The 15,321-nt window shown below is 48.4% G+C and overlaps 1 protein-coding gene across 4 annotated transcripts in view; it reads right to left on the reverse strand.

The window, feature by feature from the left end:
- LOC110512935 (homeodomain-interacting protein kinase 3-like) overlaps nt 1-15,321 on the reverse strand; it is an 89,582-nt gene that overhangs the window by 23,756 nt on the left and 50,505 nt on the right. For all 4 annotated transcript variants that reach the window (XM_036981296.1, XM_036981295.1, XM_036981297.1 and 1 more), the window contains exon 3: nt 11,763-11,886. In XM_036981296.1, coding sequence (XP_036837191.1) covers nt 11,763-11,886 — 124 coding nt within the window. The remainder of the gene's footprint in view (nt 1-11,762; nt 11,887-15,321) is intronic.

Genomic DNA, 15,321 nt, shown 5'->3' on the forward strand with positions numbered 1-15,321 from the left:
TGGGCTCGAACCAGGGACCCTCATCGACAAGTCACCCTCAAAGCATCATTACCTATTGCTCCACAAAAGCCTTAGAGCAAGGGAAACTACTTGAAGGTCTCCGAGAGAGTGACATCACCGATTGAAATGCTACTAGCGCGCACCCCGCTAACTAGGGAACCATTTCACACCAGTTACATGTGGGTGTGTCCGTGATCAGGGCCCTAGCTGGAGAGGGAGTATGACTGTATGCCGCTGCCTGCATGGGGTCGTGTTGACTCAGGATTCTGCGTTTCACACAGAAAGGGAAAGAAGAGACGCAGATAAAACATCTTGCTGCGTTATGTAAACGCAAATCTAAAAAGGCTTCTTACTGTAAATTCTGCTCAGCTTCAGTCAGGATTCGCTCCAAATCATGAATGTAAAAGGAGTCATTTCCTGCTTCAGTTGCACTTCTCCACTCAGATGGAGTGTATTTGCTCGTCATTGGATCAAAAGCAGGTCATTTCCTCCAGTGTAGTTTTTCTCCGGTATAAAGTTCAAATGTAAGCTCAATTTCAAGAAAAAAGGTGGAAATGTAGCTGGCTACATTCTTCTATGATAAACATTGCCTACTGGGTGGTGGGATGATTGTCTGTGTCTACCTACTGGATGGTGGGATAATTCTGTCTGTGTCTACCTACTGGATGGTGGGTTAATTCTGTCTGTGTCTACCTACTGGATGGTGGGATGATTCTGTCTGCGTCTACCTACTGGGTGGTGGGATGATTCTGTCTGTGTCTACCTACTGGATGGTGGGATAATTCTGTCTGTGTCTACCTACTGGATGGTGGGATGATTGTCTGTGTCTACCTACTGGATGGTGGGATAATTATGTCTGTGTCTACCTACTGGATGGTGGGATAATTCTGTCTGTGTCTACCTACTGGATGGTGGGATGATTCTGTCTGTGTCTACCTACTGGGTGGTGGGATGATTCTGTCTGTGTCTACCTACTGGGTGGTGGGATGATTGTCTGTGTCTACCTACTGGGTGGTGGGATGATTCTGTCTGTGTCTACCTACTGGGTGGTGGGATGATTCTGTCTGTGTCTACCTACTGGGTGGTGGGATAAAGAACAGGGAGGTTTATGAGAACAGTTGTAGAGAGAGGCCTGTCTGACGTCAGTCACACCAAGGTGTCAGGGAAAACATCCATTAGAAGCTTAGTGCTGCCTTGGGGGCGAGAGGAGGGCAAGAGGAGGGCAAGAGGGGCAAGGGGTGCGTCGGCATTCCACTGGGGTGGAGGAGTTGTGTTTGAGAAGGGCTAGGGGAGAGGAACGAGGGCTGTGTTGGCATTCTTGAGACTGCAGGGCACTAGCCCCTAAACTATCCTCTCTGGGACTCTGGGTCTTGGACAGGCTTAACCCTGCCTGTTTGGGCTCAAATTCAATGACTTCCAGCTTTCAAGGTTTCATCTACCATATCTTTTAAATAAGAAAATGTCATCTAACCTCATATGGATCTAAATGCCAAAGCAGACGCACAGACAGAAAATCAATTATAGAGACGAGATGATATAAACATAAAGAGGTGTGTGTGTAGCTCCACTTAGTCACGTCAATACATCTAGGATTAACATCTTACCAATAAAAAAAACTCTGTTGGATCCCTCAAGTGTCCTGTACACAGAGAGAAGTCTTGACCTCTCCCTCTGAACCCACAACCAGCAGGCTACAACCATCACTAGTTAATAAAACACACTGTTCTTATCAGATGGCCTTCTCTGGTGAACCCTGCCAGCATGAGCATGAGGACCCAAGGTCTGTATGTGTTTACAGTTATGCCCCTCTCAGCCATTCAGTGTTAAAGGTATTCCCTTCCTGTCTGCAAACCAGATGGAAATATGTCAAGTCTGACTTGGTAATGGGGAAGGGAGGAAATATGTCAAGTCTGACTTGGTAATGGGGAAGGGAGGAAATATGTCAAGTCTGACTTGGTAATGGGGAAGGAGGAAATATGTCAAGTCTGACTTGGTAATGGGGAAGGGAGGAAATATGTCAAGTCTGACTTGGTAATGGGGAAGGGAGGAAATATGTCAAGTCTGACTTGGTAATGGGGAAGGAGGACATATGTCAAGTCTGACTTGGTAATGGGGAAGGGAGGAAATATGTCAAGTCTGACTTGGTAATGGGGAAGGGAGGAAATATGTCAAGTCTGACTTGGTAATGGGGAAGGGAGGAAATATGTCAAGTCTGACTTGGTAATGGGGAAGGAGGAAATATGTCAAGTCTGACTTGGTAACGGGGAAGGAGGAAATATGTCAAGTCTGACTTGGTAATGGGGAAGGGAGGAAATATGTCAAGTCTGACTTGGTAATGGGGAAGGGAGGAAATATGTCAAGTCTGACTTGGTAATGGGGAAGGGAGGAAATATGTCAAGTCTGACTTGGTAATGGGGAAGGAGGAAATATGTCAAGTCTGACTTGGTAATGGGGAAGGAGGAAATATGTCAAGTCTGACTTGGTAATGGGGAAGGAGGAAATATGTCAAGTCTGACTTGGTAATGGGGAAGGAGGAAATATGTCAAGTCTGACTTGGTAATGGGGAAGGAGGAAATATGTCAAGTCTGACTTGGTAATGGGGAAGGAGGACATATGTCAAGTCTGACTTGGTAATGGGGAAGGGAGGAAATATGTCAAGTCTGACTTGGTAATGGGGAAGGAGGAAATATGTCAAGTCTGACTTGGTAATGGGGAAGGGAGGAAATATGTCAAGTCTGACTTGGTAATGGGGAAGGAGGAAATATGTCAAGTCTGACTTGGTAATGGGGAAGGAGGAAATATGTCAAGTCTGACTTGGTAATGGGGAAGGAGGAAATATGTCAAGTCTGACTTGGTAATGGGGAAGGAGGAAATATGTCAAGTCTGACTTGGTAATGGGGAAGGGAGGAAATATGTCAAGTCTGACTTGGTAATGGGGAAGGAGGAAATATGTCAAGTCTGACTTGGTAATGGGGAAGGAGGACATATGTCAAGTCTGACTTGGTAATGGGGAAGGAGGAAATATGTCAAGTCTGACTTGGTAATGGGGAAGGAGGAAATATGTCAAGTCTGACTTGGTAATGGGGAAGGAGGAAATATGTCAAGTCTGACTTGGTAATGGGGAAGGAGGAAATATGTCAAGTCTGACTTGGTAATGGGGAAGGAGGAAATATGTCAAGTCTGACTTGGTAATGGGGAAGGAGGAAATATGTCAAGTCTGACTTGGTAATGGGGAAGGGAGGAAATATGTCAAGTCTGACTTGGTAATGGGGAAGGAGGAAATATGTCAAGTCTGACTTGGTAATGGGGAAGGAGGACATATGTCAAGTCTGACTTGGTAATGGGGAAGGAGGAAATATGTCAAGTCTGACTTGGTAATGGGGAAGGAGGACATGCAGTGTATTCAGAAAGCCCTCTGTTCTTATTTTTTTCCACCAAAGGAAAAACTAAATAACGGAATGTTTTTGCGAGTGTAATTACAGGCCTTGTCCTGTTTTCTCTGTTCGTTTGTTTACTGCTGAGGAGTTTGGGTATTTGTGGTGTCCTCCACCGCACTTACAATGCTTTCAGGAAGCATTCAGTACCGGCACTCCTTACAAAATGTGTTCCGTTACAGCCTTATTCTAGCACTTGTCCTCATCAATCTATACACAATACTCCACAATGACAATGGAAAAACAGGATTTTAAAAATCTATTTCATATTTTTTAAACAGAAATACCTTATTTACATAAGTATTCAGACCCTTTGCTATAGGACTCGAAATTGAGCTCAGGTGCATCCTGTTTCCATTGATCATCCTTGAGATGTTCCTACAACTTGATTGGAGTCCACCTGTGGTAAATTCACTTGATTGGACATGATTTGGAAAGACACACACGTCCATATGAGGACCCACAGTTGACAGTGCATGTCAGAGCAAAACCCAAGCCAAGAGATGGAAGGAATTGTCTGTAGAGCTCTGAGACAGGATTGTATCGAGGCACAAATCTGGGGAAGGGTACCAACAAAAATGTGTGTGTGTGTGTGTATACAGTGTGTGTGTGTATAGTGTGTGTGTGTATAGTGTGTGTGTGTGTGTGTATACACAGTGTGTATACACAGTGTGTGTGTGTGTATACAGTGTGTGTGTATACAGTGTTTGTGTGTGTGTGTGTATACAGTGTGTGTGTGTGTGTATACAGGGTTTGTGTGTGCAGTTGATGTGCATGTATGTACATGTGTGGGAGGGAGGGATGGTGGTAGAGCAGAGATGAGGGAGTGGTCTCATTGCCATTCCTCGTGCTGACATCATGGTGTTACCATCTTCCTATGAAGACTTGACATTAACACATATTGTCTGCAGCAGTACACCTCACCCACTGTGGCCTTAAAACAGCTCTTCATAAAACACTGCTGCCTCAGTGTCACACCCTCTCTCATTCTCACACTCCCTCTATTGCACGCCCTCCTCCTCTCCCTCTATTGCACGCCCTCCTCCTCTCCCTCTATTGCACGCCCTCCTCCTCCTCATCCCTCTATCGCACGCCCTCCTCCTCTCCCTCTATTGCACGCCCTCCTCCTCTCCCTCTATTGCACGCCCTCCTCCTCTCCCTCTATTGCACGCCCTCCTCCTCTCCCTCTATTGCACGCCCTCCTCCTCTCCCTCTATTGCACGCCCTCCTCCTCTCCCTCTATTGCACGCCCTCCTCCTCTCCCTCTATTGCACGCCCTCCTCCTCTCCCTCTATTGCACGCCCTCCTCCTCTCCCTCTATTGCACGCCCTCCTCCTCTCCCTCTATTGCACGCCCTCCTCCTCTCTCTATTGCACGCCCTCCTCCTCATCTCTCTATTGCACTCTCCGCCTCTCACCTCCCTCCTCTACCACATTGGCCTGAAGACTCTGTGTGTGTGTGTGTGTGTGTGTGTGTGTGTGTGTGTGTGTGTGTGTGTGTGTGTGTGTATACCTACCTGCGTGCCTACGTATGCGAGTGCATGTGCGTGTGTATGCGAGTGCATGTGCGTGTGTATGCGAGTGCATGTGTTTGCGAGTGCATGCAGTCGTGGTCAAAAGTTGAGAATGACAAATATTAACTTTCACAAAGTCTGCTGCTTCAGTGTCTTTAGATATTTTTGTCAGATGTTACTATGGAATACTGAAGTATAATTACAAGGATTTCATAAGTGTCAAAGGCTTTTATTGACAATTACATGAAGTTGATGCAATGACAATATTAGCAGTGTTGACCCTTCTTTTTCAAGACCTCTGCAATCCGCCCTGGCATGCTGTCAATTAATCTCTGGGCCACATCCTGACTGATGCCAGCCCATTCTTGCATAATCAATGCTTGGAGTTTGTCAGAATTTGTGGCTACCATTCTTTATTCATGGCTGTGTTCTTGGGCAAAATTGTGAGTGAGCCCACTCCCTTGGCTGAGAAGCAACCCCACACATGAACGGTCTCAGGATGCTTTACTGTTGGCATGACACAGGACTGATGGTAGCGCTCACCTTGTCTTCTCCGGACAAGCTTTTTTCGGATGCCCCAAACAATCGGAAAGGGGATTCAGAGAAAATTACTTTACCCCAGTCCTCAGCAGTCTAATCCCTGTACCTTTTGCAGAATATCAGTCTGTCCCTGATGTTTTTTTTTAAGAGAAGTGGCTTCTTTGCTGCCCTTCTTGACACCAGGCCATCCTCCAAAAGTCTTTGCCTGACTGTGCGTGCAGATGCACTCACACCTGCGTGCTGCCATTGCTGAGCAAGCTCTGTACTGGTGGTGCCCCGATCCCGCAGCTGAATCAACTTTAGGAGACGGTCCTGGCGCTTGCTGGACTTTCTTATGCGCCCTGAAGCCTTCTTCACAACAATTGAACAGTTCTCCTTTTAGTTCTTGATGAAGTGATAAATGGTTGATTTAGGTGCAAACTTACTGGCAGCAATAACCTTGCCTGTGAAGCCCTTTTTGTGCAAAGCAATGATGACGGCACGTGTTTCCTTGCAAGTAACCATGGTTGACAGAGGAAGAACAATGATTCCAAACACCACCCTCCTTTTGAAGCTTCCAGTCTGTTATTCGAACACAATCAGCATGACAGAGTAATCTCCAGCCTTGTCCTCGTCAACACTCACACCTGTGTTAACGAGAGAATCACTGACATGATGTCAGCTGGTCCTTTTGTGGCAGGGCTGAAATGCAGTGGAAATGTTTCTTTGGGATTCAGTTCCTTTGCATGGCAAAGAGGAACTTTGCAATTAATTGCAATTCATCTGATCACTCTTCATAACATTCTGGAGGATATGCAAATTGCCATCATACAAACTGAGGCAGCAGACTTTTGTGAAAATTAATATGTGTCATTCTCAAAACTTTTGGCCACGACTGAATGTGAGTGCATGTGTGTGTATATGAGTGTGTGCGTATGCGAGTGCGTGCGAGACTGCATGCGTAAGCGAGTGCATGCGTGAGCATGCATGTGCACGTGCATGTACGAGTGCATGTGTACGTGCGAGTGCATGTGTACGTGCATGTGCGAGTGCATGTGTACGTGCAAGTGCATGTGTACGTGCGAGTGCATGTGTACGTGCGAGTGCATGTGTACGTGCGAGTGCATGTGTACGTGCGAGTGCATGTGTACGTGCGAGTGCATGTGTACGTGCGCGAGAGAAAGAGAGAGAGGGGTAGAGAGAGGTAGAGAGAGAAATAGGTAGAGAGAGAAAGAGGGAGAGAGAAAGAGGGAGAGAGAGGTAGAGGGAGAAAGAGAGAGGGGTAGAGGGAGAGAGAGAAAGAGGTAGAGAGAGAAAGAGGTAGAGAGAGAAAGGGGTAGAGAGAAAGAGGGAGAGAGAGAAAGAGGGAGAGAGAGAAAGAGGGAGAGAGAGAAAGAGGGAGAGAGAGGTAGAGAGAGAAAGAGAGAGAAATAGGTAGAGAGAGAAAGAGGGAGAGAGAGAAAGAGGGAGAGAGAGAAAGAGGGAGAGAGAGAAAGAGGGAGAGAGAGGTAGAGAGAGAAAGAGAGAGAGAGGGGTAGAGAGAGAGAAAGAGGTAGAGAGAGAAAGAGAGAGAGAGGGGTAGAGAGAGAGAAAGAGGTAGAGAGAGAAAGAGGGAGCTGATTGGGGACACTACCAGGGCCCTATCCTTTAGCGCCATATATATCACGGTTGTTGAAACATTGCCCAAATGTTGAAAGAAGGTTTGACGTGGCTGAGAGGTGAGAGGAGGAGGAAGAGGCGAGGAGGAGGGTTATAAATACATTCTGCTGTGTGGGATGGAACTAGACCCCATGCTGGGAGTGAGGGGTGACGGCAGCCCCTTCTTGCCCCCGGGGCCCATGGTGACACCCTACACCCTGGGAGGGGGAGGGGGGGTTTGTGTCAAAGGGCATGGATTAAAGCTGGCCAGAGAGAGAGAGACTGTAGGTCAGTGGCGTTAGCACCGTAGCGGTAGGTCAGTGACGGTAGTACCGTAGCGGTAGGTCAGTGGCGTTAGCACCGTAGCGGTAGGTCAGCGGCGGTAATACCGTAGCGGTAGGTCAGTGGCGTCAGTAACAGTGGTAGGTCAGTGGCGGTAGTACCGTAGCGGTAGGTCAGTGGCGTTAGCACCGTAGCGGTAGGTCAGTGGCGTCGGTAACAGTGGTAGGTCAGCGGCGTTAGCACCGTAGCGGTAGGTCAGTGACGGTAGTACCGTAGCAGTAGGTCAGTGGAGTTAGCACCGTAGCGGTAGGTCAGCGACGGTAGTACCGTAGCGGTAGGTCAGTGACGGTAGTACCGTAGCGGTAGGTCAGTGGCGTCGGTAACAGTGGTAGGGCAGTGGCGTCAGTAACAGAGGTAGGACAGTGGCGGTAGTACCGTAGTGGTAGGTCAGCAGCGGTAGTACCGTAGCGGTAGGTCAGTGGCGTCGGTAACAGTGGTAGGTCAGTGGCGTCAGTAACAGCGGTAGGTCAGTGGCGGTAGTAACAGCGGTAGGTCAGTGGCGGTAGTAACAGCGGTAGGTCAGTGGCGGTAGTAACAGAGGTAGGTCAGTGGCGTCAGTAACAGCGGTAGGGCAGTGGCGTCAGTAACAGCGGTAGGTCAGTGGCGTCAGTAACAGCGGTAGGTCAGTGGCGTCAGTAACAGCGGTAGGTCAGTGGCGTTCGTAACAGCGGTAGGTCAGTGGCGTCCGTAACAGCGGTAGGTCAGTGGCGTCCGTAACAGCGGTAGGTCAGTGGCGTCCGTAACAGCGGTAGGTCAGTGGCGTTCGTAACAGCGGTAGGTCAGTGGCGTCCGTAACAGCGGTAGGTCAGTGGCGGTAGTAACAGCGGTAGGTCAGTGGCGTCAGTAACAGCGGTAGGTCAGTGGCGGTAGTAACAGCGGTAGGTCAGTGGCGGTAGTAACAGCGGTAGGTCAGTGGCGGTAGTAACAGCGGTAGGTCAGTGGCGGTAGTAACAGCGGTAGGTCAGTGGCGTCAGTAACAGCGGTAGGTCAGTGGCGGTAGTAACAGTGGTTGGTCAGTGGCGTTTGTAACAGAGGTAGGTCAGTGGCGGTAGTAACAGCGTTAGGTCAGTGGCGGTAGTAACAGCGGTAGGTCAATGGCGGTAGTAACAGCGGTAGGTCAGTGGCGTTCGTAACAGCGGTTGGTCAGTGGCGGTAGTAACAGAGGTAGGTCAGTGGCGTTTGTAACAGAGGTAGGTCAGTGGCGGTAGTAACAGCGTTAGGTCAGTGGCGGTAGTAACAGCGTTAGGTCAGTGGCGGTAGTAACAGCGGTAGGTCAGTGGCGTCAGTAACAGCGGTAGGTCAGTGGCGTTCGTAACAGCGGTTGGTCAGTGGCGGTAGTAACAGAGGTAGGTCAGTGGCGTTCGTAACAGCGGTTGGTCAGTGGCGGTAGTAACAGAGGTAGGTCAGTGGCGGTAGTAACAGCGTTAGGTCAGTGGCGGTAGTAACAGCGGTAGGTCAGTGGCGTTTGTAACAGAGGTAGGTCAGTGGCGGTAGTAACAGCGTTAGGTCAGTGGCGGTAGTAACAGCGTTAGGTCAGTGGCGGTAGTAACAGCGGTTGGTCAGTGGCGGTAGTAACAGAGGTAGGTCAGTGGCGTTTGTAACAGAGGTAGGTCAGTGGCGGTAGTAACAGAGGTAGGTCAGTGGCGGTAGTAACAGCGTTAGGTCAGTGGCGTCAGTAACAGCGGTAGGTCAGTGGCGTTCGTAACAGAGGTAGGTCAGTGGCGTTTGTAACAGAAGTAGGTCAGTGGCGTTCGTAACAGCGGTAGGTCAGTGGCGGTAGTAACAGCGGTAGGTCAATGGCGGTAGTAACAGCGTTAGGTCAGTGGCGTCAGTAACAGCGGTAGGTCAGTGGCGTTCGTAACAGAGGTAGGTCAGTGGCGTTCGTAACAGCGGTAGGTCAGTGGCGGTAGTAACAGAGGTAGGTCAGTGGCGTTTGTAACAGAGGTAGGTCAGTGGCGGTAGTAACAGAGGTAGGTCAGTGGCGGTAGTAACAGAGGTAGGTCAGTGGCGGTAGTAACAGCGTTAGGTCAGTGGCGTCAGTAACAGCGGTAGGTCAGTGGCGTTCGTAACAGAGGTAGGTCAGTGGCGTTTGTAACAGAGGTAGGTCAGTGGCGGTAGTAACAGCGGTAGGTCAGTGGCGGTAGTAACAGCGTTAGGTCAGTGGCGGTAGTAACAGCGTTAGGTCAGTGGCGTCAGTAACAGCGGTAGGTCAGTGGCGTTCGTAACAGAGGTAGGTCAGTGGCGTTCGTAACAGCGGTAGGTCAGTGGCGGTAGTAACAGCGGTAGGTCAGTGGCGGTAGTAACAGCGGTAGGTCAGTGGCGGTAGTAACAGAGGTAGGTCAGTGGCGTTCGTAACAGCGTTAGGTCAGTGGCGTTAGTAACATAGTGGTATAGTGCTACAACGATGAAGAAATCTAATAAGAACTCTATAATCAGACCCAACTACTACCACCATGAATCCCCTTTTTCAATCCTCTCTTATTTAGTGCTCTCCCTTTATCTATCATTTTTCTGTGTATCTCCTCCCTGTTCCTTGGCTTCACACTCCGTATCTCCTTCTTTCCTCTAATCTCTTTGAGAGGCTTCCGCCAGGCCTCTGGCACCAGCGGTCAGGCCTCTGGCACCAGCGGTCAGGCCTCTGGCACCAGCGGTCAGGCCTCTGGCACCAGCGGTCAGGCCTCTGGCACCAGCGGTCAGGCCTCTGGCACCAGCGGTCAGGCATCTGGCACCAGCGGTCAGGCCTCTGGCACCAGCGGTCAGGCCTCTGGCACCAGCGGTCAGGCCTCTGGCACCAGCGGTCAGGCCTCTGGCACCTGTCGTTGGTTCACTCCCTCAGAGGAGGCTCCACCAAGGTTCTGTCTGTGTAATGCGGCTTTGGGACATTGTGATCTGCCCCTATAAAAACAGATGAATTACATTTAGTGCTGCCGTGCTCAAGTCAAATCTCTTCGGGAGGTGTTGAGTTATCCCTCCTGCCTCTGGGCCGGAGCGGAAAGCGTGAAAAATTATGCTGGGAAGTAAAAATACTTTGGCGAGGACACAGTCCGTCTGCAGAGGGAGCTTAGGGGGTGTACTGCAGGGTAATGTATAGGAAAGGTTGGGGCTGGACTGAAAGGCTTGCTGTGGATGGGTCTCCAGGGTGGGGGGAAAGCCGTTCAACGTAAGCCCCAGATTCATTTAACTCTGGGCAGCTGCTGTTCGGGGCTCCGCTGGGGGGGATACATCACCTCCAGCCTGCTATGCCATCAGTCATTGGGAGAGACCATCCACACCTTCGCCCTGCCACTGGCACATCCACAGGGGAGCCCTCCCCCGCCGGAGGTGGCCAGGAAATACGGCACTAATCTGGGCCTGTCGCTGCCTGTCACTCCCCTCCTCCGTCTCTCACTCCTCTCTACCCTCTCAATTCATTCCCACACACTATGTTAATTTATTTCCTCATCAATATTTCCTCTTCCAAACTCGCTCTCATTTTCTAAATCTCCCCCTCCTTTCCACCCCTGCTGCCTCAAGCAGTCCCAGTACAGTATATTATCCTTTATCTCCTTCTCCTCCCCTCTCCCTTCCATTCCTCGTTTCCAGTGCCTCCCCCTCCCTTCTCCACAGGTCACTGCAGGATTCAGCCCGATCATCCTGAGAACCCAGCAGGAGTAAAGTGTTAATAACAGGGCTACGGAGGAGTGGGAGGTCTGAGTCCATGTCCTAATACAAGCAATCACCTCATAGCATGAACGCACACTGTTAGAGTACAGTAGGAGGGGCTAGACAGACTTCACTCAGCTAGAGAGGAGAACAGATGCCAGAGGAAATTAGACGGGAGGAGATGGAGGAGGACAGCAGACTAAAAAGAGAGTGTGTGAGCGAGTGGGAAGAAAAAGGGGGGAGGAGATAAAGGAACTTCAAGGAGAAGGAGGAGATAAAGGAACTTCAAGGAGAAGGAGGAGATAAAGGAACTTCAAGGAGAAGAAGGAGATAAAGGAACTTCAAGGAGAAGGAGGAGATAAAGGAACTTCAAGGAGAAGGAGGAGATAAAGGAACTTCAAGGAGAAGGAGGAGATAAAGGAACTTCAAGGAGAAGGAGGAGATAAAGGAATTTCAAGGAGAAGGAGGAGATAAAGGAACTTCAAGGAGAAGGAGGAGATAAAGGAACTTCAAGGAGGAGGAGATAAAGGAACTTCAAGGAGGAGCGAATGAGAAGATGTGAAGGGAATAGCAGGAGGAAAAATAAGATGAGGGAGGAGGTCTACAGTTCTTAAGATCTGGACCAGTGAGCCTCAGAGGAGGGTGTACAGTAATGTAACAATACACTTCATTACCTGGTCGTACTCCAGGGCCCCTGGGTAGAGGGGCCAGCCCAGGAAGAGCTCAGCGATCACACAGCCCAGGGACCACATGTCGATAGCTTCACAGAAGGGCAGGCCCAGGATGATCTCTGGAGCCCTGGAAGGAGAGAAACACAAAGTGGTTAGCTACACTCACACTGACTCCACATAACCCAGTTTGAACTGACTATTTGAGAAAGGGATCGAGTCCAAACATGCCTTCAAGCATAATTTCTAGTCAGTCGTATCATGATAAAGCTGAGACGGCAGAAACACAAGACGCCAAAGCTAAAATACAGCAGTCTCGTGTGTGTCACCTTGCCAACTGACCCATGTACCAATACTGATCAAATAAATTATTATTGGCACATAAACATGGTTAGCAGATGTTAACGCGAGTGTAGCAAAATGCTGGTGCTTCTAGTTCCGACTATGCAGTAATATCTAACAAATTCACCTTAACTACCTTCTACACACAATTAGACAAATGTAAAGAGATGAATAGAATATGTACATGTAAATATATGGATGAGCGATGGCCTGCGGCATAGGCAAGATGCAGTAGATGGTATAGAATACAGTATATACATATAAGATGAGTAATATAGGGTATGTAAATATTGTTAAAGTGGGGTTATTTAAAGTGATAACCTTAATACCTTAATTAAGTCCATTTAATTTGAGTGGCCAGAAATGTGAGTCTGTATGTTGGCAGCAGCCTCTCTATGTTAGTGGTGGCTGTTTAACAGTCTGATGGCCTTGAGATAGAAGCTGTTTTTCAGTCTCTCGGTCCCAGCTTTGATGCACCTGTACTGACCTCGCTTTCTGGATGATAGTGGGGTGAACAGGCAGTGGCTCGGGTGGTTTGTCTAGGAGCAAGATGTCGACGTCCACGACGAGGCTGGTTTTCTTTTTGTAATCTGTGATTGGCTGTGGACCCTGCCACATACGTCTCGTGTTTGAGCCGCGACTCTACTTTGTCTCTATACTGACGCTTTGCTTGTTTGATTGCCTTGCGGAGGGAATAGCTACACTGTTTGTATTCGGTCATGTTTCCGGTCGCCTTGCCATGATTAAAAGCGGTGGTTTGTGCTTTGTTTTGCGCGAATGCTGCCATTAATCCACGGTTTCTGATTAGGGAAGGTTTTAATAGTCACAGCGGGTACGACATCTCCGATGCAATTTCTAATAAACTCGGTCACCGAGTCAGCGTATACATCGATGTTGTTGTCTGAGGCTATCCGGAACATATCTCAGTCCACGTGATGGAAAGCAAATCTTGAAGAGTGGAATCCGATTGGTCAGACCAGCGTTGTATTGACCTGAGCACGGGCGTTTCCTCGTTTAGTTTCTGTCTATAGGCTGGGAGCAACAAAACGTATTCATGGTCAGATTTGCCAAAGGACGGGTGCTGGAGGGCTTTATATGCATCACGGAAGTTCGAGTAGTAATGATACAGAATTCTGCCAGCACGTGTCAGGCATTCGATATGCTGATAGAATTTAGGGAGTATTGATCTTAGGTTAGCTTTGTTAAAATCCCCAGCTACAATAAATGCAGCCTCAGGATGTATGGTTTCCAGTTTACATAGAGTCCAGTGAAGTTCTTTCAGGGCCGACGAGGTATCTGCTTGGGGGGGATATTCACGGCTGTGACTATAATCGAAGAGAATTATCTTGGAAGTCGGCATTAGATGGTAAGTAATTCTAGGTCAGGTGAGCAAAGGGACTTGAGGTCCTTTTTTACCAGAGAGATGTTTGTTTGTCGGCGCAACGCGTGAAGAAACCGGGTAGCTGTACCAACTCTGACAACGTATCCCGAGTGAGCCATGTTTCCGTGAAACAGAGAATGTTACAATCTCTGATGTCTCTTTGGAAGGCAACACGTGCCCTAATTTCATCCACCTTGTTGTCTAGAGATTGGACATTGGCGAGTAATATGCTTGGAAGTGGTGGATGGTGTGCTCGCCTTCTGAGTCTGACCAGTATGCCGCTCCGTCTGACACTCCTGCGGCGACCACGTTGTTTTGGGTCGGCCTCTGGGATAAGATCGCATGTCCAGGGTGGAGTTCTGAACAAGGAATCCGCTTCGGGAAAGTCGTATTCCTGGTATTACTTTTATATCCAACAGTTTTTCCCGGCCATATGTAATAACACTTGATATTTTCTGGGCTAACAATGTAAGAATACATAAAAAATTAAATAATAACTGCATAGTTTTCTAAGGACCTGAAGCGAGACGACCATCTGTTGGCGCCATTATCATCATATCAGGAGCCAGCTTGGTGCCACCAGCCAGAGTAGGAGGAAGTTTTCCACTAGACACTGAGCTAAAGCCAGTTTTGCCTTTTCCCTGCTTCTAGTCAATGTAGCTAGGATTGTGAGGCGAAGCTATGGTTGATATCTCACAGGGGAATCTTCTTGGAGAACCACCAGCCTCTGCCAGTAATTTATCAGGTCAGGGTGTGAGCTGGATAAGGACAACCAGGAAGTACTGTACATCTACAGCGTCACTAAGTGCTGGCTCACGGTAACCCTGGGTAACTCCATGGTGATGATCCCATTAAACAGTAGGCCTAATGCGCTGTCACACATCGCCAGGCTAGCAATGACGCAGCCAAGTCAGAGCTGATCTGGGTAAAACAGACTGACAGCTCCTTGGAACATACTAGGACTAGAAACCTTACTGGGACATGACCACACTGCTAGGACCAGCTACCTCATAGCCTGGCCTGAGGCTGTGTTTACACAGGTAGCCCAATTCTTACATTTTTCCACTAATTGGTTTCTTGACCAATCAGATCTTTTGTCAATAAATTGACAAAATATTAGAATTGGGCTGCCTGTGTAAACACAGCCTAATTGCTCCAAAACAAGACAAATCCCAGTGGGAAAAACCAGTTGAAATGACATTGTCGCAACCATTTCTGGTTGTAAAAAGATTCTAATGACATTTTAACCAACTGGGATGACATGTGTAAGAAAACAAAATAACAATATAAATTGTCACAAGTTTACAGTAATTTAGCAATAGCCCTCATACCACTACAGGAACCAAATAGTCAAACCTAACTCCATGGCATGACGTTTTCATTAAGTTCTGTTGAGTTATTATAACTCAAAGATGATAACTAGTATTAGTTGCAGATAAATACATGCTGCAGTATACAGACAAGCCCCATGTTCCTCCTTTAGGATTCCTGTGATTCTGATAGGGGCATTTCTCTGGGCACTTGAGCGGACCCTCTACGAATGCCTGACCCAGCTTGTGCTCTGTTGACAATGTCAGATGCCACCAGTGTCTATACACAGGCCCATAGAAAATGGCAGCTTGATAAACCCAAGGCCAATGTTTTAACAGGTATATTTGGTCAAGCTTGAATATCTACGGGAGACGAATGGTGCTCCGTATGTTTAAAACACCCTATGCTGTCAGGAGTATGTTGGTAAGGGGGAACTAAACAAACCTCAAACACGGGATTGGGTGCTTGTGGTGGTCTGGGAACAAGTATTTATTATGTCAGTTAGCCTATTCAGAAATACAGTACCAGTCA

Source organism: Oncorhynchus mykiss, chromosome 6 (assembly GCF_013265735.2).
Source record: "Oncorhynchus mykiss isolate Arlee chromosome 6, USDA_OmykA_1.1, whole genome shotgun sequence".
Classification (NCBI taxonomy): Eukaryota; Metazoa; Chordata; class Actinopteri; order Salmoniformes; family Salmonidae; genus Oncorhynchus; species Oncorhynchus mykiss.